Genomic DNA, 23,345 nt, shown 5'->3' on the forward strand with positions numbered 1-23,345 from the left:
ATAACTCGTAAATTTTTTAAATAGTTGGTTTTTAATTTTTTGTTATTTTTTTCGTGTAGATAATAACAGCTAAAGACCTGTTTCGTAACCAAACAAATGGTGAATTTAAGTTAGAAAGTTGTTGAGAAATCTTGAAGTATAACAATAAATGGAATTCACGTTGTGCCGAACAAATAGGAAAAGGAAAAAAGAAAAAAGACCTGAAGAAGAGAGTGGATTTGACTTTGACATTAATGAGTCTGTTGGGCACTCATTACCATTTACTCCGTCAAGTCATGCAGCCACGACAGATGAAGCTTCAACTGAAGAATCACCACACATAGGGGAAAATGATTCACCCGGTGTGGAAGAATATCAACTACAAAGATCAACAGGAAGAAAAGTGGTGAGCGTCGAGCAAAAATTAATTCAGCGAATGAATTGCAAACTTCATTCGTTTTGAAATTTAATAATATCACTACCCGTTTTGAGAGTCGTCAGGAGAAAATGCAAGATGCCCAAGTGGCACGAGAGGTAAGAAAAATGGAGAAAGAGAAGACAAGACAGTTAGAGATCTAGAGAAACAGTGACTTGAAGAAAATGAGCTCATGTTAACAGATCCAAATTCGGCACTAATAGAAGTGGGGAAAACTTGGATTATTGCACGACAAAATGAGATATTGGCATATTTGAATTTAGGTACGCCCCAAAGTTTCCATAGGATTTTGTAATCTTTAGTCTATTATTTTCTTATTCCAATTTAGGATATTGTATTGTTTAAGTTATTTTTAATTGTTTTGTTTAATTTGTTTTTTTTTTTAAATCCATAATGGATAATGTATTGTTTCAAGTTCTAATTTAAATCGTAATTTTTTTAATAATTTGTAAAAATATTGTTTGATTGAAAAATATTATCGTTGGGAAAATATAGCCGTTGCAAATATACCCGTTATGAATATAGCCGTTTAGAAAAAGTTAAAAAATAATAATAATAATTTTAATTTATTATTATTTTTTTTTTTGGAGAGCGAAAATTCGAAGAGCCTGATGAAGTTTATGTTTTTAGGAAGTAAAAGCTGTTGATGTGACTCTTAAAATTGTTTATGTGACTTTTAAAAAAACTGATGTGATGCCTTTAGAGAATCAAAATTCAGAGAGGTTAGTGTGGATAGCATAAGAGAATTACTCATAAAAAGACACCATTTTTGACACCCAAGAGATATTGTGGTACCTCCATTGGCAGCATGTGGATAATTGGTGGGGTGACACGTGGACAAATTAAAGCTCATAGCTGGCGAGACCAGAGGGCTACAGCTGGCCATTTAATTTTGTTGCAAAATAGATTAATTTGTTACTTATATAATTAAGGAGGAAATTGACCCAATAAATTTAGTCTACGATAAATTCTTTAAGCATGAAGTGAGGCCATGCAGGTCCAGTCTAGCCATCCTTTCAGAGCGCAAGGATCAAGATAAAATGATCTCTTAACTAATGATCAAGTGACACAAATTCTTTAATTCTGATTTTTCTGCAAGCGTGTTGTCAAAAAGAAGATGAAGCCCATGAACATGAACGTGGATGTTAAAACTTAAAACTATGGACAGTTCAGGGGCAGCGTATGTTATGACCCTAAAAATTATTAGTTTTTAAAATTTTCTTAAATTTTTTATTTTTTCTCTTTTTCTCTTAAAATTTTTTTAATTGCATTTTATAAAAGATTAAATTTCTTTGCCTATACCCGAAAAAAGAGATTGATGGATTGGCTCCCCACAAAATTCCTTACAATTTTCCCATGCAATTTGGAAGATAATTGAATAATCAATTGGTTTTTTTTTTTTTTGGCCAAAAATGATCAAGCAATAAAAGAAACAGTAAATCACACCCACATAGAAACAACGAATTAATGTGGTTCAGCACTAGACCATTTTTTATTTTTATTTTTTAATTTTTTGGAAGTTAAAGCAAATAGCATACATTCTACCTCAATCAAGTTCGAACTCTTAGCCTCTTTTTTAGAAAGCAAGAGATGATAATTGATACCGCTAAATCATTTGATCCTTTAGTTCAGTCAACGGAAAATCCAATAGTTTTGTTTTGAGGATAAAAAACTCGCTACGACAGGCATGGGTCCTACATACCATCGTTGAATAAATACAAAAAAAAAAAAAAAGTATTCTTTAAATTATTGACAAGTTATGATCACGTGATGAGAGAGATCGATAAATTCAAACAAAACCTAACATTTACTGTAATATTTAACCAAGTAATTTCTCTCAAACTCAAACTCCTGTTAGTGACAATGCAATAAAATTTTATGATAAGTTTGTGATTAATTTAAATAATATAATTCATAGTGTCACTACACATTAGCTGGTTCATTGAACCTAGACCCAGTCTATCATTCATTTTACATTATAATTGAAATATACCTGTAACAAAAAACATATGATATTCAAATATTATACTGTATATCCTTAACATACATTTCAAATAAGTATTTGTATTATCATTATTTTTTATTTTTTATTTTTTATTTTAAGCTCCAAAGTCAAAGATGTAATTTTAGTGATATCTCATTACTTTAGATTTAAGAGTGTATGGTTGAAGGTTCAAATTTTAATTGAAATGTAAATGGGTGCGAGTTATATTTGTTTAAAACAAAAAATGAATTGGTTAAACCCTTTGAAAAAATGAATTGGCTTCTTATTAATTCTAATGTTGATAAATGAACTTGTTTATGTCTTTCTAAAGTTATAAATAAACCTGAATTTGATATATTGATTTTGGTTTAAAATTGGGGGGGAAAGAGTGAATTGGCTGCATATTTGTTTAAATTAAGAAAATACTCCCTAGTCAATTTTTTAAAAGGACTGATATTGAGATTAAATTCAGGAAAAAATATATCGAGATAAAATTAGGATTATTTGCAAGTTTGCTCCCTGCATTGCGATTTACTCCCAACAACAATGTGAATGTAGATGGTTCAACGTTTAACTCCAAAGAGCAGCAATATCAATTTTTATGTATATTTTTGGAATATTTAACAAAAAGGAGTTGGTCAGTCATGGATTTCGTTTTATTTTTAGAGAAAAGTGCAATAAATCCCCCTGAACTATTGGGGTTTTGCAAGTAACCCCCTTGAACTATATAAAACCCCCCGAACTTTAATATTGTTGCAATTAAATCTATTAGAACAATTGCCGGTGCCGAAAAAGCCAAAAGACATCTATACCCTTAATAGAAACGACGTAGTTTCAACGTCTGTACACTAAACTTGCTGACATGTAAAGTGAAATCTGAAGGGCCACTAATATTGCGACAGCACGCTATTTAAAGATAAGGTTTCTCACCCTTATCTAATTGGCGCCATTGCACAACCCATACACGCCATTATAACGAATGAAGGACAGTATCAGCTTTGCCATGGAACCCCTTTATTCTCTGCAACTCCTTTATTCTCTCGAACAGTAGCTGTAGTTTTAAAACCCTAATAATTACTCTTGGTACGAGCTGACTCTTAAGGATCTGTCTTGCTTCAAGCTCTGGAACTTAGTAAATTCCTTACCTTTATTCTATTATTTTCAGTTTTCTTCTAGCTAATTTGTATATCTAGAAAGTGTAAACCCCTTTATGCTTTATCTTGTTTTGTTGATGTTGACAAAGAATTACTTGACAGAGACAATGATTGTTATTTGTTCCTTTTTGGTTCCTTTATCATGTTTTTTTTTTTTTTTTTTGTGAGTTTTCTGTGCTTTTTATATTTGTTGCTTAGTCCTATAAAATGCTTATTTGTGGTCTCCATCAGTAAAAGTTGTCTGCATCAGAAGACACATATGTATAGTGTATCTAATTCGTGGTCCCTTTATTTGAGTCAAATGTTTTTCTATGTTGTGTAGTGGTTGAGTGGTCCTTGTCGTGTGTTTAATTTTCTTTTGTATTATTGATTTTTTTTTTGTCAACTTGTTATGTTGAATATTTAATCATGTCTTCCTTGTTTGTGCCTACCATGTGTTATTAATTTTGCCTCAATATTAAAATTTGATTTACCTTAATTTTGCCTTAACACTGTGATAACCTTGTAAGCACTTTATGGTATTTAAATTTTCTGTTAGCACTATATATTAATTTGTTTATGGTATCTAAATTTTTTGTTTGTGTCAGTGTTATTAATTTTGTCTCAATATTAAATTTTGATTTACCTTAATTTTGCTTTAACATTGTGATAACCTTGTAAGCACTTTATGGTATCTAAATTTTCTGTTAGCACTATATATTAATTTGTTTATGGTATCTAAATTTTTTGTTTGTGCCACTGTGTGATACCCCTCAATTCTAGAGCCACGGGTGATCACGTCCGAGCACAGAATACAAGGGATATCAAACAATTAATATTTAAACAAGCATTTGAATACAAAAAGAATAATAAAGAATAAATAAATAATAAGCTGAAGGAAACTAAATAATAAATCCCTATTTTAAAATCCTCAAATAAATAATAATTAAAAATCTAATAATAAAATCCTCCAATCTTTGGATACTAGTAATTAATTAAACTACAACTCGGGAATCCATCCTGTGGACCCCTAATAATATCCTAACTGAAATAACTGAACTGAAATAAAAATAATAAGTAACTAATGAAGACGAGTCCTACGTAGAGTCGAAAGAGTGAATGACTGTCTCTACTTGGCACGAACAATCTCTAAGACTAGAATTGACGAACACCTGAAAAATAATGGTGGGTCAGGCCCATAAACAAGTTCTAATCTACTACATCCCAAACAGAGACCCGATACACGTACACATCCTAATTAATTCAACAATAACTAAATAGTTCATATGTAGATATACACACACTAAAGGAACCTCACTAGACTATAGAATTGTCTCAACCTGAATAGTAAGCAACATGTAAAACGCACATATAGTGGGCATGAGTACCTAGACCTACCAGGGTACACAACTACGCTATATCTAGCTACACATCTCTGGCAATATACGCACCCTAACCACTGATCCTGAGACTCAAGCTCACATCATGGTGTATAATTATATATTTAAAATCCGTCCTATCCAACCATCAAAAATAAACTATCCAATTATTATTTTAATAATATGTCATCCAACTATTCCGTTGACCTGACACGAATAAGTAGGACTTAACACTATGGTTAATCCGTTCTCTTATTAAAAATAGGTAGGACTTAACTTTTAAGTTAATCCGTCCCTAATATGCCCCCCATCCTATAATGGTGCATTAATCCACATCATAACCAAAGAAAAGTTTCCAATCCAAAGATAATGTAAATAATATTTACATATAAACATTATATTAATCATATATACATTTTTTGCATTTACTTGAGCAAAAATATCAATTCTAAGTTTCATGCATTTAATTTTTCATTACACGAAATTAAAATGCATCTCAACTAAATTGTACATCTCCATATTTTGATTAAATTAATTTAAATCTAAGCAATAGATTAAAATAATTTAATCCAGCAATATCTAATTAATTTATTCTTTCAAAATTAATTAAATTCCATCATTAGCATGTAAACTTAGATCATGCATACCAATTTAAATTAAATAAATATTTAATTCAAATCCATTAATCAAAACTAACAAATATTAATTTAATATTCTAACATTAAATAGATTACTATTAAAAATATTTAATGCAAAAACTATTTAATCAAAACAAAATAAATTAATCATAATACCAATCATTATACTAATCATTATATCCATAATAGTACCAATCATTATATCATGGCATTATATAACAATCTGTTTTTTTTTTTAAAGGAATTGTCAAGACTTTCTCGATCGGCGTGCCCAATTCATGAAAGAACAAATTCCAGTTTACGAATTGCTACAAACCCAGTTTCATGCCACTTTTTAGCTTGCCTCGTTCAGCGTGCATAGCTTGTAAAAATAGTAATTTAACTTTACTCACGCATACAAACTGATGCATGGAACAAGCATCACTAATTTAACTTTACTCACATGCATACAAACTGATGCATGGAAAAAGAATTCTTTATTTAATTGTTTTTATTATTTTTTTCTACCATTGTATTGACCTCCTTGTTTCGCGTACATGCTTTCTGTAGAAACAAATTCTAATTCTATATTTAAACACACCACTTGATTCATGCTAACATAAGTCATGAAAAAAAAAAAAAAAAATTAAATTAAAACCAAGGCCACCAATAGTGTAGGCAAAAAAAATTAAAACCCATTATTAAAACCCATAAACTGAAATTTCAAAATAAATCTATGTAATTAGATCCAATTAATTTATTTAAAGAACCTAGAATTAATCTAGCATGCATAGAGTATGAATCAAAGGAGAAGAGAAAATTTAAAACTTGCCTTTAGCGATTTGATAAAAACCCTAGCCTCCTTCTTCCTTTTTCTCTTCCTTCCTTTTCCTTCTTTCTCTCTCTAAAATATAGTACGTGATATATTTTCTAACCTCTTTCACAACTCTATAGTTATATATTTATAGGCAACTAAAATAACCCTAATCCTTTTCCCATTCTAAGACAAACTAAAATGAAATAAAAATAAAATAAAATAAAATTTAAATACTAAAAAGGTAACTAAATATATGTTACGTATAATATATGTGTACCCCTTTTTATATATAATATATAAATATATATCAGATTATTATTAAAGGGACTTTCCTTACATATATATATATATTTATTTATTTATTAAATATACATATACATAGGTAATCATCCGTACCCATTAAACCCCTTATCCAAGTAGTCCATGGAGCCCAATTGATTGGTCAATTACTACTATCCATATCCAATTCCTTAAAAATATAAAAATAAAATAAATAAAATAAAAATAAAAATAAAACAATTAAATTCCTAAATAAATACACATCATCACATTCAATTCAATTTAAACAAATAATTAAATCAATTAAACAAGTAAACAATTAGCCAAAAAAACAACTAAATAATTAAATGCAATTAAAACTATTAAAATAATACTTAGACTATCCTTTTTAAATTAGGGGTATTACACACTGTTATTAATTTTGTCTCAATATTAAAATTTGATTTACCTTAATTTTGCCTTAACACTGTGATAACCTTGTAAGCACTTTATGGTATCTAAATTTTCTGTTAACACTATATATTAATTTGTTTATGGTATCTAAATTTTTTGTTTGTGCCACTGTTATTAATTTTGCCTTAACACTATGATAACCTTGTAAGCACTCTATGGTATCTAAATTTTTTGTTAGTACTATATATTAATTTGTTTATGGTATCTAAATTTTTTGTTTGTGCCACTGTTATTAATTTTGCCTCATTATTAAAATTTGATTTACCTTAATTTTGCCTTAACACTGTGATAACCTTGTAAGCACTCTATGGTATCTAAATTTTCTGTTAGTACTATATATTAATTTGTTTATTGTATCTAAATTTTTTGCTTGTGCCACTGTTATTAATTTTGCCTCAATATTAAAATTTTATTTACTTTAATTTTGCACTTTTGGTATCTAAAATTTGGTATTGTTTCAACTAATACCCCCCATATTTGTCATTGTAATTTGTTATTGTAGATGGATGGTCTTTACACAATTGAACTTCATCATGGGGGTATTTTTGAGAAATCACCCCCTATGACATACCTAAGAGGAAATATCTCACACTTTGAGAAAGTAGACCCTGACTTGATGTCAGTGATTGAGATTCAAGGGATGGCAAGTAAGTTAGGATATGAGGATATCAGTGAAGTTTTTTACAAAGTACCCTATGAGTGACAAAGCTTTAGAGAAGTCAAGTGTAACCTAGATGTATTTAGAATGTTTTATGACCATGAAGCCCATAGGGAAAGTAGTAAAGTGAAACTTTACATTGTTGTACCTTTGTTGAGCAATGTAGAAAATGTGGCAGGTTAGATGGTGAATTAGGTTCAGATAGTGAATTAGGGTGGGACAATGCAATACACCAAACCCTCATTGCTCATGTGTCTAGCCCAAATTGTCAAAATGATGAGTTAATAAGTTTATGTGGATCTGATGATGATGGATTTGACAGTGGTTCTATGCAGCAAGAGTTTATTCCCTCAAGGGATTTGGGGGAAAAGGAACTAGAAGTAGGCATGAAATTTGGGTCAGCTGAAGATTTTAGGTTGGCATTAAGGGAAACAACATTGAAGAACAAGTTTGATATAAAATTCACAAGAAATGATGGAGATAGGGTAAATGCAGTATGCAAGGCTGAATGTGGTTGAAGGATATATGCAAGCAAACCAGAAGATGAAAATTGCTTAGTTGTTAAGACATATGTATCAGAACACACAAACTGCCTTTGGTTTCACACCAATGCACAAGCATCATCTTCCTATTTAGCAAACAGATACTAAGAACAATTGAGAATTAACCCAAAGATGCCTTTAAGTACACTTAGGACCAATATTGCATCTGATTTAGACATTGATGTATCTAAACACAAAGTGTATAGGGCTAAGAGGAAGGCATTAGAATTGATTGAGGGAAATGTTGTAAAACAGTATGAAAAAATGAGGGATTATTGTAGTTTGATCTTGTGAACAAACCTTGGCAGTGTTGTTAAACTACAAACTGAGCCCACTGGTGTTGAGAATGAGAAAAGGTTTCAAAGGGTTTTTATATGTTATTCAGCAATGAAAACTGGTTTTAAAGAAGGTTGTAGGCCCCTAATTGGTGTGGATGGTTGCTTTCTAAAAGGGCCATATGGTGGTCATCTATTGAGTGTAGTGTCAAATGATGGGAATGGCCAAATTTTTCCAGTTGTAATTGCAATAGTGGAGGCTGAGACAAGAGATTATTGGGAGTGGTTTATGGGAGAATTGATTGATGTTATAGGGTCCTACCACGGTACAACTTTCATAAATGATAGACAGAAGGTACATATTCTCAGTTTGCAATTGTGTTTTACTATTTAATTAATGTTTTTAACAAGTTGATGTTGTTTCTATTAACATAAATATTCTGGTATTTTATCTCATATACAGGGTTTAGTAGAAACCTTTGATCACATGATGGAAGGTTCAGACCACAGATTTTGTGTGAGGCATTTGTATGAGAATTTCAAGCTCAGATTCAAAGGACAGCAACTGAAAAATGAGTTATGGGAGGCAGCAAGGTCTTATACAGATGCAGATTTTGAACAACATATGAGGAAATTAAGGGACTTGAATGTTGATGCTTATGAATGGTTGAGGAAAGTGCCAGTTGAATATTTCAAAAAATGATATGCTCATTAACAACATGTGTGAGAGTTGGAATGCAGTTCTTGTTGAAGCAAGGGATAAGCCAATCATAATCATGTTGGAGTGGATTAGAAGACACCTAATGCTAAGGTTCCAATGCAAGAGAGAATGGATGCTAGCACAGGGTGAGTTATTATGTCCAGAAGTACAAAATCATTTGAATAAAGTTAAACTTCAAGCTAGAATGTGTAATGTGCAATATGCTGGTGATAAAAAATATGAGGTACAATGCTATGGCATTAGTGAGGCAGTTGACATTGAGAATAAATCATGCAGTTGGAGGGTCTGGAATGTGACTAGTATCCCTTGTAGGCATGCCGTAACATGCATATTTACCAAGAGGGACTCTCTTGAAGCATACGTTCACCCATACTACCACAGAGAAGCCTATTTGAAGTCCTATGCTGGTATAATCTTGCCAATTCCAATGGGGAGGTTGATGAAAACAGACCCCATTCACCCATTACTTCCACTATACTATAGGAAACCCACTGGTAGACCAAAGAAGGTTAGGAATAAGAAGAATGATGACCACCATACAAAGGGTGTAACCAAGCTTAGTAGGTCAAATGAATATGTAAAATGTTCAAAATGTAAGGAAAGTGGTCATAACTCAAGGACATGTCAATTAGTTGAACCATTGGTCATTGAGAAACCTCCACCAAGGAGGGGAGGTGTGATACCCCTCGGATCCAAGACACGGGTTGATCAGGCCCAGGCCCAAACCCGAGGGAATATCAAACAATTAATATTTTATAATGAACACGGAATACAAAATAAATTAAGAAATGAAATTAAAGCTGAAAGGAACTAAAAATAGAATCCGCAAAATATTATAATTATTAAAATCCATCAAACCCAAACTCCAAAACTCCATCAGTTTACAACTTGGGAATCCATCTCTAGTGGACCCCTATTAAACATCCAAACGGAAGATAGAACAACTGTAATAAACGTCCAGAAATAAAACTATAGAGAGAGCCCTACATCGTCGGAAGAATGAATAAAGACCTCTGCTCAGCACGAACACGTCTAAGCCTGGAACTGTCGTGTACCTGAAAAATAGAAGTGGGTCAAGCCCACGCGCAAGTTCTATACTACTACAATCCAAACAGAGGACCGATACGCATGTACATCCTAAACAATTCAACAATAACTAATAGTCCGTAAATATATATATATAGTCACACTAAAGGACTCTCACTGGATTATAGGCCGGTCTCAACCTGAATAGAGGTAACATGCTAAAACGCACACGAAGTGGGCATATGTACCTATACCTAAACAGGGTACACCTCCAACCATCGTAGCCAGCTACACATCCCGATGCATATACGCTCCCTAGCCATCGGTCCTGAGGCTTAAGCTCATACCGAGGCACCAGAACAGTACATATATAAAATCCATCCAAAATCCCAGGTATTGCAGCTCAACAAGTAGTTTCCATGACAATACAAATCCACGGGACTTAACTTTTAGTTAATCCCATCCTTATTCCAAGTAGGTGGGTAATGGTATTGTTTTAAAAACCAAACCCATCCTTAGTGTGCCACCGTCCCATACCGGTGCCTACTTTCCAATCCTCCAGTAGTCAATAATACCAATAAATCAAGTATATATCAACTAAATTTCAACATCCAACATTCAATGTTAGTAGTGATAAAATAAGCATTGATAAACAAAGTCACAACAACAATATATACATGCCCAATTTAAGTTGTTCCCTTTAGTCTGATATAAAGACAGAATTAATTAAAACTTCCATTTAACACCTTACAAATGACATACAGATATGTAGGGTATGTATCACAAAATCCTAACCTCCACAGTTGATACTAACTGTGATAATGTAAGCATCAAAATAATATTCACAGTATGTATGTAGACATGCTCAAATTATAGTGTTCCACAAAACCGATCTAGTGTTAAACTCAAATCCTCCTAGTATTTAAGTTCCAACAGTTACTATTACAGAAGTTAAGATAGCTATCATCTAGACCCATCCTTCCAATAATTTATACTAGCAGTGGTAAGGAAAAATGTGAACCACAGAACCACAATGCATCCACAAACATGCTTAGTCTAGGTTGAACAAGCATACAATACTACTGTAACTACCAGTTTCATAGCAAAACAGATATCATTTTAGTTTGGTTTAATCTTCATTAATCCTGAAATCATTTAAGAGTGCAAAGAGTATGAAGCCTAAGGGAAAGAGTAAGGATAGAATCTTGCCTTAGAAACTTTTGTTCAAAGTTTCAACGTCGTCTTCTTAAAAAATCCCGGCGAGTTCCAAAACCCGGTTACTGTTCACGGGTACGAAACACTATTCCTAAACTCAAAATCTGATCTCCACCGTTCAGATTGTGCGACACTGAGTCTTGAACCTATCCTCCAAATTTTAACTCGATCGGACCATGGACGAAGCAGGATCGGATGTTTGATGAAACCTGGGCAGAATGGAAAAAAAAACCTGTGCGACCCAGTTACTGTTCACGAGTACGAATCACTGTTCCTGAGGTTAAACTCTGATCTCCATCGTTCCGATTGTGCGTCACTAAGTCATGAACCTCTCCTCCAAAATTCAGCTCGATCGGACCACGGACGAAGTGAGATCGAATGTTTGATGAAATCTGGGCAGAATGGAAAAAACCTATGTGACCCAGTTACTGTTCACGAGTACGAATCACTGTTCCCGAGGTCAAACTCTGATCCCCACCATTCAGATTGTGCGTTACTGAGTCGTAAACCTCTCCTCCAAAATTCAGCTCGATCGGACCACGGACGAAGCGGGATCGGAGCTTTGATCAAACCTTGGCAGAATGTGAAAAACTGCGTTTTTCCTTCTCCACTTCCACAAAACGTGTGCTTTGTTTAAAAAACCCTACACAGACGTCTACCTTATACTTATAGAGTTTTCCTAAACCCTAGGTTCATTTAAGTCCAACTCACAATCCTAACCGGCCCATCCAATTAACGTAGAAACCTACGACGGCTATAATATAAAATCCTAATTTATACTGTAATTAAAACCCTAGTTAGATGTATTTACCTAATTACCCTATTCACCATCAAATACTTAACAAATAATCTAATTGAACAAAATAATAATTAGTAAACCCAATTAAACCAAATAAGACACACATAAAATAAGACACACATAAAATAATTAAACCAATTACACTTAAACCATTAATGCCAATTAAATAATTAAAACACTAACAAGTAATTCCAATCAAATAACTAAACCAATTACACTTAACCCATTAATGCCAATTAAATAATTAAAACACTAGCAAGTAATTCCAATCAAATACTAAAAATAAATATCATTTAAATAAATTAAATCACCACAAAAGAAATAAATTAAATCACCACAAAAGAAAACAATTAAGCACTTAATAAAAAAAATAATGACACATAATCAAATAAAATGCACTTAAATAATAAATTAAATATCATTAAATACTAAGAATATCCTTTTTAAAATTAGGGGTATTACATTCTTCCCCCTTAACAAAAGGAATTCCGTCCTCGGAATTCACTCTTACCTTCTTCCAATATTTCAGGAAACCGTGAGCGAATGACATCCTTTCGTTCCCAAGTGGACTCAGACTCATTGTGATGACTCCACTGAACACGAACCAAAGGAATAACCTTATTACGAAGAATCTGATCTCGTCGGTCGACAATACGACACGGTGGCTCTAAATAAGTTGCATCCAGCTGCAACGCAATCTCCCCAACATCGATATGCTGATACCGATCCTCATCTCGAAGAGATTTCCGCAACATGGAAACATGAAACACGTTGTGGACGCGATCCAAAGTATCCGGAAGTGCCAACCGATAAGCAACAGCTCCAATGCGATCTGTAATCATGAATGGACCAACAAATCGCGGTGACAACTTCCCTTTCTTCCCAAAGCGCATAACACCCTTCATAGGAGACACTTTGAGTAGAATCTGATCCCCAACCTGAAACTCCAAAGCCCGAGTACGACGATCAGTATAGCTCTTCTGCCTACTTTGGGCAGTACGCATGCGATCTCGAATAAGAGTAATCTTTTCAGAGGTATCCTTGATGAACTCAGGACCTAAGAATCGATTCTCTCCAACCTCCATCCAACAAACAGGTGACCGACACGGTCGACCGTACAATGCCTCAAATGGTGCCATACCAATAGTCTTCTGGAAACTATTGTTATAAGCAAACTCCACAAGTGGCAAATATTCCTCCCAGTGGCCCTTGAAATCTAGAACACACGACCGAAGCATATCTTCCATAATCCGATTCACCCTCTCAGTCTATCCGTCAGTCTGAGGATGATAAGCAGTACTAAGGTGTAACTCCGTACCTAAAGCCTGCTGAAAACTCTTCCAAAATCCAGATACAAAGCTCGAATCCCTGTCCGATATAATAGACAATGGAATGCCATGTAGCTTCACAATCTCTGAAATGTAAAGCCTCGCCAACTGCTCCGAAGTGTAGTCAGTGCAAATAGGCAAGAAATGAGCTGACTTGGTCAACCTATCCACAATGACCCATATGGAATTATGCCCTTTGAAAGAATTTGGCAACCCTTCCACAAAATCTATAGATATGCTCTCTCATTTCCACTCCGAAATTGGTAGTGGCTGTAGAGCTCCTAGCAGCCTCTGATGATCAATCTTAACCATCTGACAAGTACTACATTGAGAAACAAAAAGAGCAATGTCCCTCTTCATACCTGCCCACCAAAACTGCTACTTCATATCTTGATACATCTTATCACCTCCTGGATGAACAGAGAACTCAGAGTGATGAGTCTCAGTCATCACATCCTTCCTCAAATTATCAGCAGAAGGTACCACTAACCGTCCCTTGTACCTTAAACCTCCATCAGCCCCAACATAGTAGAATGGAACCTCTCCGGAAGCTATCTCTGCGACCTTGTCGACACACTGCTGATCGGTGAGTTGTGCTTGTAAAACCTTGCGAATGATGGAAGGTGTAACCACCATGCAAGCCATAAAAGCATCCGATAACTCATCCACACTCTTTAAAGCATTCCACTCAGTAGTGAATAGAGCAAAAAGACTACCAACAGGTCGGCGACTGAGTGCATCCGCCACTACATTCGCTTTCCCTGGATGGTACTGTATAGAAAAATAATAGTCTTTTACAAACTCCGACCACCTGCGCTGTCTCATATTTAGCTCCCGCTGAGTGAACAAGTACTGCAGACTCTTGTGATCACTAAATAATCTGAAGGACTCACCCAACAGATAATGCCTCCAAATACGCAAGGCAAAGACCACTGCTGCCAACTCCAAATCATGTGTTGGATAATTAAGCTCATGAGGCTTAAGTTTCCGAGATCCATAAGAAATCGGTCGCTCCTCCTGCATCAATACACATCCAAGACCCTGCAACGAAGCATCCGTGTAAACAAGATACTCTATCCCGCTCTGCGGAGTAGCCAGAACCGGTGCAGAAGTCAGCTTCCTTTTCAGCTCATCAAAAGCTCGCTGACAGTGTTCATCCCACACGAACTGTACACCCTTCTTGGTCAGATGAGTGAGTGGTCCTGCTATCTTGGAGAACCCCTAGATGAATCTCCTGTAATATCCTGCCAAACTGAGAAAACTCCGAATCTCAGTAGGTGATATAGGCTGTCCCCACTCAACCACCGCTGAAACCTTGGCCGGATCCACTGCTATCCCCTTTTCTGACACCACGTGACCCAGAAATTTCACCTCCCGCTGCCAAAATTCACACTTCTCGAACTTGGCATATAACTGGTGCTCACGAAGCGTCTGCAAGATTATGCGAAGATGTCTAGCATGATCGTCCTCCGACCGAGAATAGATCAAGATGTCATTAATAAAGACAATAACAAACTGATCCAAATAAGCCTGGAAGACTCTATTCATTAAGTCCATGAATACTGCAGGTGCATTAATCGTCCCAAACGGCATAACTCGAAACTTATAAGAACCATATCGCGTGAGAAATGCTGTCTTAGGAACATCCTACTCCCTGACCCTCAGCTGATGATACCCAGAACGCAGATCAATCTTGGAGAAATATGTGGCTCCCTTTAACTGATCAAACAAGTGATCAATCCTGGGCAAAGGATACTTGTTACGAATCGTAACCTTGTTCAACTCCCTGTATTCTATACACAGACGAAGCGAACCATCCTTCTTCTTTACAAACAGAACCGGTGCTCCCCAAGGTGATGTACTCCTACGAATAAAACCCTGGATGAGTAACTGCTGAATCTGATCCCTCAGCTCTCTCATCTCTACCGGTGCCATCCTATAGGGTGGCCTAGCAATAGGCGCAGTGCCTGGAGCTAAGTATATCACAAAATTGATCTCGCGACTAGGTGGCAACCCTGGAATCTCCTGAAATACATCCGGGAAATCCTGTACAATCGGTATGTTATCCAATGACACAGTAATCCCCTCCTCATTTTCTTCCTCCACATGGAACAAATAGGTGCTACCGCCCCATTTAGAACGTGGCATAGCTACTACATACATATCCTGACCAGGTATGGTAAAAATAATAGATCTATCAAAACAAACAACTTGGGCATGGTAGTGAGACAACCAATCCATCCCAAGTATCACATCATAAGTATGCATGTCCAAGACCAATAGATTGGCTAGAAATCTGAGTCTGCCAATATCTAGTGTCACAGGCCCATCACTCTCATGTATAATAGCTGTATCATCCAATGGTGTAGAAATACCTTGAGGTCTAGTGCATACCCTCGTCCTCATCCCAGACAAAGCAACAAAAGTCCTAACTACAAATGAGTGTGTAGCACCCGTATCAAATAAAACACGTCCATGCAAACCATGAATAAGAAACTTACCCTCAATAGTCTGAGGTGCCTGAACATCCTGTGGCATGGGGTTATACACCCTGCCATAATGCAACTGCTGTGGTGTCTGTCCCTGAGTCTGCGGCGGTGCCGGTAAAGCCAGATGTGTCTGTCCCTGAATCCGTGAAACCTGTGGAGCTGTGTGATACCCCTCGGATTCGAGACACGGGTTGATCAGACCCACGCCCAAACCCTAAGGAATATCAAACAATTAAAGTATTTTAAAACGAACACAGATGACAAAACCAATAAAGATAGAATAAAACTGAAAGAAATAATAATAGTAAAATTCTCCATGTGTAACTGAAAATTTAAAACTCCAATCCTCCAAAACTTCAAAGTTACAACTTGGGAATCCACTGATGGACCCCTAACTAAAAATTCAACTAAAACTGAAACTGAAAATAGATAATACTAGAAACATCGGGGGAAGTCCTACGTAATCCGATGAAAGTGAGACTGTCCTCGACAAGCATGATCAAGCTCTAAGGTTGAAACCGTCCTGTACCTGAAAAGAATAATAAAGGAGTGGGTCAGACCCACGAGCAAGTTCTAATCTAACTGCAATCCATACAGTGACCCGATACGCAGATACACCGTAGACACCTCACAATATCTATCTAGTCTATATGTATAAATATATCCACACTAAGGGACATTCACTAGTCTATAATAGGGGTCTCAACCTGAATAGAAGGCAACATGAGAATACGCACCCAAAGGTAGGCATGAGTACCTAGACCTAACAGGGTACACCTCAACCTATTATAACCAGCTACGCATCCACTGCATATACGCACCCTAACCAACGAGTCTGAGACTCAAGCTCAACTCGTGGTACCATAAACACATATATAAAGTCCGTCCAAATCCGGGGTAAGCAGTTCAACTATTTATTAAACTGACTTACAATAAACCAACTAGTTAGTCACTCAACTTATTCAGTTGATATGGCTTAACTACCTTCCGTTAATCCAGGAAGTCATCCAACTTGGTTACAGCTGACCTGACTTAGTCACAATTAGGATTCGATATCTTACAATCCATTCCATTAATCCATTAGGTTAGGTCTTAGCGTTTTGAAGCTAAACCATCCCTAGTATGCCACCGTCCCATACCGGTGCATATAATCCTCCATATCAATGCCAATTACAATATAGAAATCATAATTTAGTAATTTACATTCCAAAACATTATCCAACTAATTGCAGGAAGATATTTGATGTTCTAGCAATTAAAAATCCAAACGATAATTCATATCATTGCAGAAAGTATTTACTATTTCAACAATTAGCCTCCAAAGCATGCATAGGTCAACTTCAATACATCAATGACCCTATAATGTATTTAGAACAATTTATAAACATTTTAGATCCCACTGGAATGCTCAAAAATAAGCTTGAGCAATTAAGTCTTCTTCCATCCCTTAATCGTGTACAATGTGCATAAATTTTATACAGTTTGTTCCGTTAATTTAGAGGTAAACTTTAATCAATTAAAAGTTCTATTAATACCCAAAGTTAACTTCTTAATCACTATGGCAAGTCCCAATATATTTTTTTTAACAGTTCAAACACACAACAGCTTCAAACAGTGCATTAAATACCTTCCGGAAGCAAACTGAGCGAGAACAGGTTATGAACAAAGGTGGAGCTAGCTCCAATTTTTATTGGAGCCTGCTCTACTTGGGTAGAGCCGGCTCTACACCTCCTAGAGCCGGCTCTACACTAGGGGGGAGCCGGCTCCCTCCTCCATGGAGCCGGCTCTCTCCCTCTCTGAGAGCCGTCTGTCCGTCTGTGACTTCTGTGACCTTCTTCTTCAACGCCGGCCGCTTCCCACCCATTCTATTTAGTTTTAGACTGTTCCCAAGGGTCCTAACTATGTCTAGTATAATCCCCATGGAGTGTTTACAACAGTTGAAATCAAAAACAAAAACTACAAGTTCCACAGACAAATCATGCTTAGGAAAAACAACTACTGTAATGAACTTTCAAAAACCCATCACCGAATTTATTCAAGGCAAAGATAAGGTTAAATTGACATATAAAAACATACTTAATTCAATTATTGATCCATTAAAACCCTAGAGTATGTCTAGGTGCACAGAACACAGGCCAACGAGAAGGAGGAAGAAAAGAACTTGCCTGAAGTTTTGGACTCAAAACTTGTCGCCATCTTCCCAACGTCCGGTAACCACTGCAACAGTGTCTAGCCTCCTAATACCTCTGCCCTTCCCTTCTCCTAGGTCCAACCCTGAAATCCCCGTCGAATCCCACACCAAACAAAATCTGTTCTCTCAAAACCTCACTCTGTATGTCTCTGTTTTTATGTTACGCGAGTAGAGTCTTTTTTTTCCAATCCTTAATACCAAGAAGCATGTATATATATATAGGCGTACAAATCCCAAACCCTAATCCTTGTTTAATAGAGACAGAGCCCTCCTTGGCCCATAAACCGACCTATGATATATACATTGCCGGCTATAAACTGAAACCCTAATATAACTATATGTGTCCCATACAGTCCCGTGAAAACCAAATTAAACAAAACAAATAAATTTACCACTTAAATAATTAACTATAATTAAAGAAATTAAATCAAAACAATTAACTCAATTAAATTAAAACAATTAAATCAATTTACTAATTAAAACACTTAAACAACTAAATAATCAAATTAATTCAACTAATCACACATAATCAAATAAAATGCAATTAACTACTAAATTAAAATCTCCGGGATATCCTTTTCAAAACAATTAACTCAATTAAATTAAAACAATTAAATCAATTTACTAATTAAAACACTTAAACAACTAAATAATCAAATTAATTCAACTAATCACACAATAGCAAATAAAATGCAATTAACTACTAAATTAAAATCCCCGGGATATCCTTTTTAAAATTAGGGGTATTACAAGCTGGTAGAGGCACTGGCGCCCTCTGTCCCTGCTGCACATACTGTCTCTGTCCCTGTCCTTGTTCTGCTTTAGGACACTGCCTAGTGGTATGACCATACTCTCCACAAGTGTAACAACTACCCTGGAAAGTACCAAATGGCCTCCTCTGTCGGTTAGCCTGTGGCTGACCCTGTCCTGCCTGTGGTCCCCCATTCTGTTGTCTCTGAATAGGTGCCCCATTCCGGTGAGCATCTGAACCACTTTTATGCTTCTTCCAAGGCTGTTGTCCTTGGAACTTGCCTTTGTCATTCTGCCGGTGACCATTGCCATTCCCCTTTTCAGTTGACTGATTAGTAGAGTCTTTATCTCCCCGCTTCTCACCACGAGCCTGTCTGATGTCCACAGTCAACTGATACTGTTGTAGAGCGGCGTCTACCACCTGAGCATAGGTAGTATAGGCTGGACTACCTGTAATAGCTCTCTTGATAGACCACATCAGTCCCTTGACAAAACTGTTGCGCTTCTTCTCCTCTATATCCACCTCCTCCGGTGCAAAGAGAGACAAGCATGTGAATTGCTGCTCATACTCCGCCACTGTCATGTTTCCCTGCTGCAGACTTAGAAACTCAGTCTTCATAGCTGCCCTGACTGCATAGGGAAAATATTTCTCATCAAAGCGAGCACTGAACTCATCATAAGACAATGTCATCCTCTCCTCTGAGGTGGTAACTGACTCCCACCACTGTAGTGCATCCCCAACTAGCTTAAAAGTAGCAAACATCTGCTTCTGAACCTCCGTGCACTGAACCAAACGAAGATGACGCTCAATGTCCTGTTTCCACTGGTGAACTGCTCTCGCATCGGTTGAGCCTGAGAACACAGGTGGACTCCCCTTTGTGAAAGAGCTCCTAGCCTTTCCCCAAGAATCCGTCTGAACCACTGGTGCTGGTACAGGTGCCGGTTGTACCTGAGGCTGATTCCGAAGTGCAGCTGTTACCCCAGCCTCTATAGCCCGAGCAACGAGGTCATTGAGATGAGGAGGAATCTATGGATCTCTGACCTGGTCCAGAGTCTGTTGAACATTCTCCTGTTCCTCCTGAAACTGATCCATGTCATCTTGAAACCCAAGCCTTTGCTACTCTTCCTCCATTTGCTAACGCCGTAGGAGATATTGTTGCCTACGTGCCGTTCTCCTTTCCTTCCTAGTTCCTTGCATGTTCTGTCCATTTCTAGCGTTAACCATCTGTTAACACGAAAAGACAGACGTCAGTACCCTTTCTATACGAACCATAAGGAATACGATGAATCCTAACTTAAGCTCTATTCAAGAGAAAACGCTACGCGGAAGACTTAATACGAAAACATCCTAGAGACACTTGAACCTGGAGTGCTCTGATACCAACTGTGATACCCCTCGGATCCGAGACACGGGTTGATCAGGCCCAGGCCCAAACCCGAGGGAATATCAAATAATTAATATTTTATAATGAACATGGAATACAAAATAAATTAAGAAATGAAATTAAAGCTGGAAGGAACTAAAAATAGAATCCACAAAATATTATAATTATTAAAATCCATCAAACCCAAACTCCAAAACTCCATCAGTTTACAACTTGGGAATCCATCTCTAGTGGACCCCTATTAAACATCCAAACGGAAGATAGAACAACTGTAATAAACGTCCAGAAATAAAACTATAGAGAGAGCCCTATATCGTCGGAAGAGTGAATAGAGACCTCTGCTCAGCACGAACATGTCTAAGCCTGGAACTGTCGTGTACTTGAAAAATAGAAGTGGGTTAGGCCCACGCACAAGTTCTATACTACTACAATCCAAACAGAGGCCCGATACGCATGTATATCCTAAACAATTCAACAATAGCTAATAGTCCGTAAATATATATATATAGTCACACTAAAGGACTCTCACTGGACTACAGGCCGGTCTCAACCTGAATAGAGGTAACATGCTAAAACGCACACGAAGTGGGCATATGTACCTATACCTAAACAGGGTACACATCTAACCATCGTAGCCAGCTACACATCCCGATGCATATACGCTCCCTAGCCATCGGTCCTAAGGCTCAAGCTCATACCGAGGCACCATAACAGTACATATATAAAATCCATCCAAAATCCCTGGTATTGTCGCTCAACAAGTAGTTGCCATGACAATACAAATCCACGGGACTTAACTTTTAGTTAATCCCATCCTTATTCCAAATAGGTGGGTAATGGTATTGTTTTAAAAACCAAACCCATCCTTAGTGTGCCACCGTCCCATACCGGTGCCTACTTTCCAATCCTCCAGTAGTCAATAATACCAATAAATTAAGTATATATCAACTAAATTTCAACATCCAACATTCAATGTTAGCAGTGATAAAATATGCAATGATAAACAGGGTCACAACAACAACATATACATGCCCAATTTAAGTTGTTCCCTTTAGTCTGATATAAAGACAGAATTAATTAAAACTTCCATTTAACACCTTACAAATGACATACAGATATGTAGGGTATGTATCACAAAATCCTAACCTCCACAGTTGATACTAACTGTGATAATGTAAGCATCAAAACAATATTCACAGTATGTATGTAGACATGCTCAAATTATAGTGTTCCACAAAACCGATCTAGTGTTAAACTCAAATCCTCCTAGTATTTAAGTTCCAACAGTTACTATTACAGAAGTTAAGATAGCTATCATCTAGACCTATCCTTCCAATAATTTATACTAGCAGTGGTAAGGAAAAACGTGAACCACAGAACCACAATGCATCCACAAACATGCTTAGTCTAGGTTGAACAAGCATACAACACTACTTTAACTACCAGTTTCATAGCAAAACGGATATCATTTTAGTTTGGTTTAATCTTCATTAATCCTGAAATCATTTAAGAGTGCAAAGAGTATGAAGCCTAAGGGAAAGAGTAAGGATAGAATCTTGTCTCAGAAACTTTTGTTCAAAGTTTCAACGTCGTCTTTCTTAAAAAATCTCGGCGAGTTCCAAAACCCGGTTACTGTTCACGGGTACGAAACACTATTCCCGAACTCAAAATCTGATCTCCACCGTCCAAATTTTAGCTCGATCGGACCACGGACGAAGGGGGATCGGATGTTTGATGAAATCTGGGCAGAATAGAAAAAAAACCTGTGCGACCTAGTTACTGTTCATGATTACGAATCACTATTCCCGAGGTCAAACTCTGATCTTCACCATTCAGATTGTGCATCACTGAGTCATGAACCTCTCCTCCAAAATTCAGCTCGATCGGACCACGGACGAAACGAGATCGGATGTTTGATGAAATCTGGGTAGAATGGAAAAAACCTGTGTGACCTAGTTACTGTTCACGAGTACGAATCACTGTTCCCGAGGTCAAACTCTGATCTCTACCGTTCAGATTGTGCGTCACTGAGTCATGAACCTCTCCTCCAAAATTCAGCTCGATCGGACCACGGACGAAGCGGAATTGGAGCTTTGATCAAACCTTGGCAGAATGTGAAAAACTGCGTTTTTCCTTCTCCACTTCCACAAAACGTGTGCTTTGTTTAAAAAACCCTACACAGACGTCTACCTTATACTTATAGAGTTTTCCTAAACCTTAGGATCATTTAAGTCCAACTCACAATCCTAACCGGCCCATCCAATTAACGTAGAAACCTACGACGGCTATAATATAAAACCCTAATTTATACTGTAATTAAAACCCTAATTAGATGTATTTACCTAATTACCCTATTTACCATTAAATACTTAACAAATAATCTAATTGAACAAAATAATAATTAGTAAACCCAATTAAACCAAATAAGACACACATAAAATAAGACACACATAGAATAATTAAACCAATTACACTTAAACCATTAATGCCAATTAAATAATTAAAAAACTAACAAGTAACTCCAATCAAATAACTAAACCAATTACACTTAAACCATTAATGCCAATTAAATAATAGTTGAAAGTGAGTGAGTTAGGGAATTTTTTTTTAATTACTTCTAAGTCCAGCGTTTGCTCCACTTTGCTTCAAGTACCTAATTGACAAATCAAATAAAAAAATTAAAAATTAAAATGACTTAAAAGTAGACAATCAACAAAGAACTAATGTTTCATTCAATTCTTCAAAACCGTTAGATCCCCGGCAACGGCGCCAAAACTATGGTGCGACCGAGCGTTTGCACAAAATAATGCACAATACTTTAGGTTTAGAAATAATGTCAAGTGGGCACCATATTTTAAAATTTATAAAACCACTAAACACTTATACTAT

General features: G+C 36.3%; 1 protein-coding gene across 1 annotated transcript in view; it reads left to right on the forward strand.

Annotated features, from left to right (window-relative positions):
* The first annotated feature begins 9,271 nt into the window (after nt 1-9,271).
* LOC132309861 (uncharacterized) overlaps nt 9,272-23,345 on the forward strand; it is an 18,205-nt gene continuing 4,131 nt past the window's right edge. The window contains exon 1 of the mRNA XM_059808122.1: nt 9,272-9,781. Coding sequence (XP_059664105.1) covers nt 9,272-9,781 — 510 coding nt within the window. The remainder of the gene's footprint in view (nt 9,782-23,345) is intronic.

This window comes from Cornus florida, unplaced genomic scaffold (assembly GCF_030987335.1).
Source record: "Cornus florida cultivar Cherokee Brave unplaced genomic scaffold, ASM3098733v1 CherokeeBrave_3.0.0_Hap2_Chr05, whole genome shotgun sequence".
Taxonomy (NCBI): domain Eukaryota; kingdom Viridiplantae; phylum Streptophyta; class Magnoliopsida; order Cornales; family Cornaceae; genus Cornus; species Cornus florida.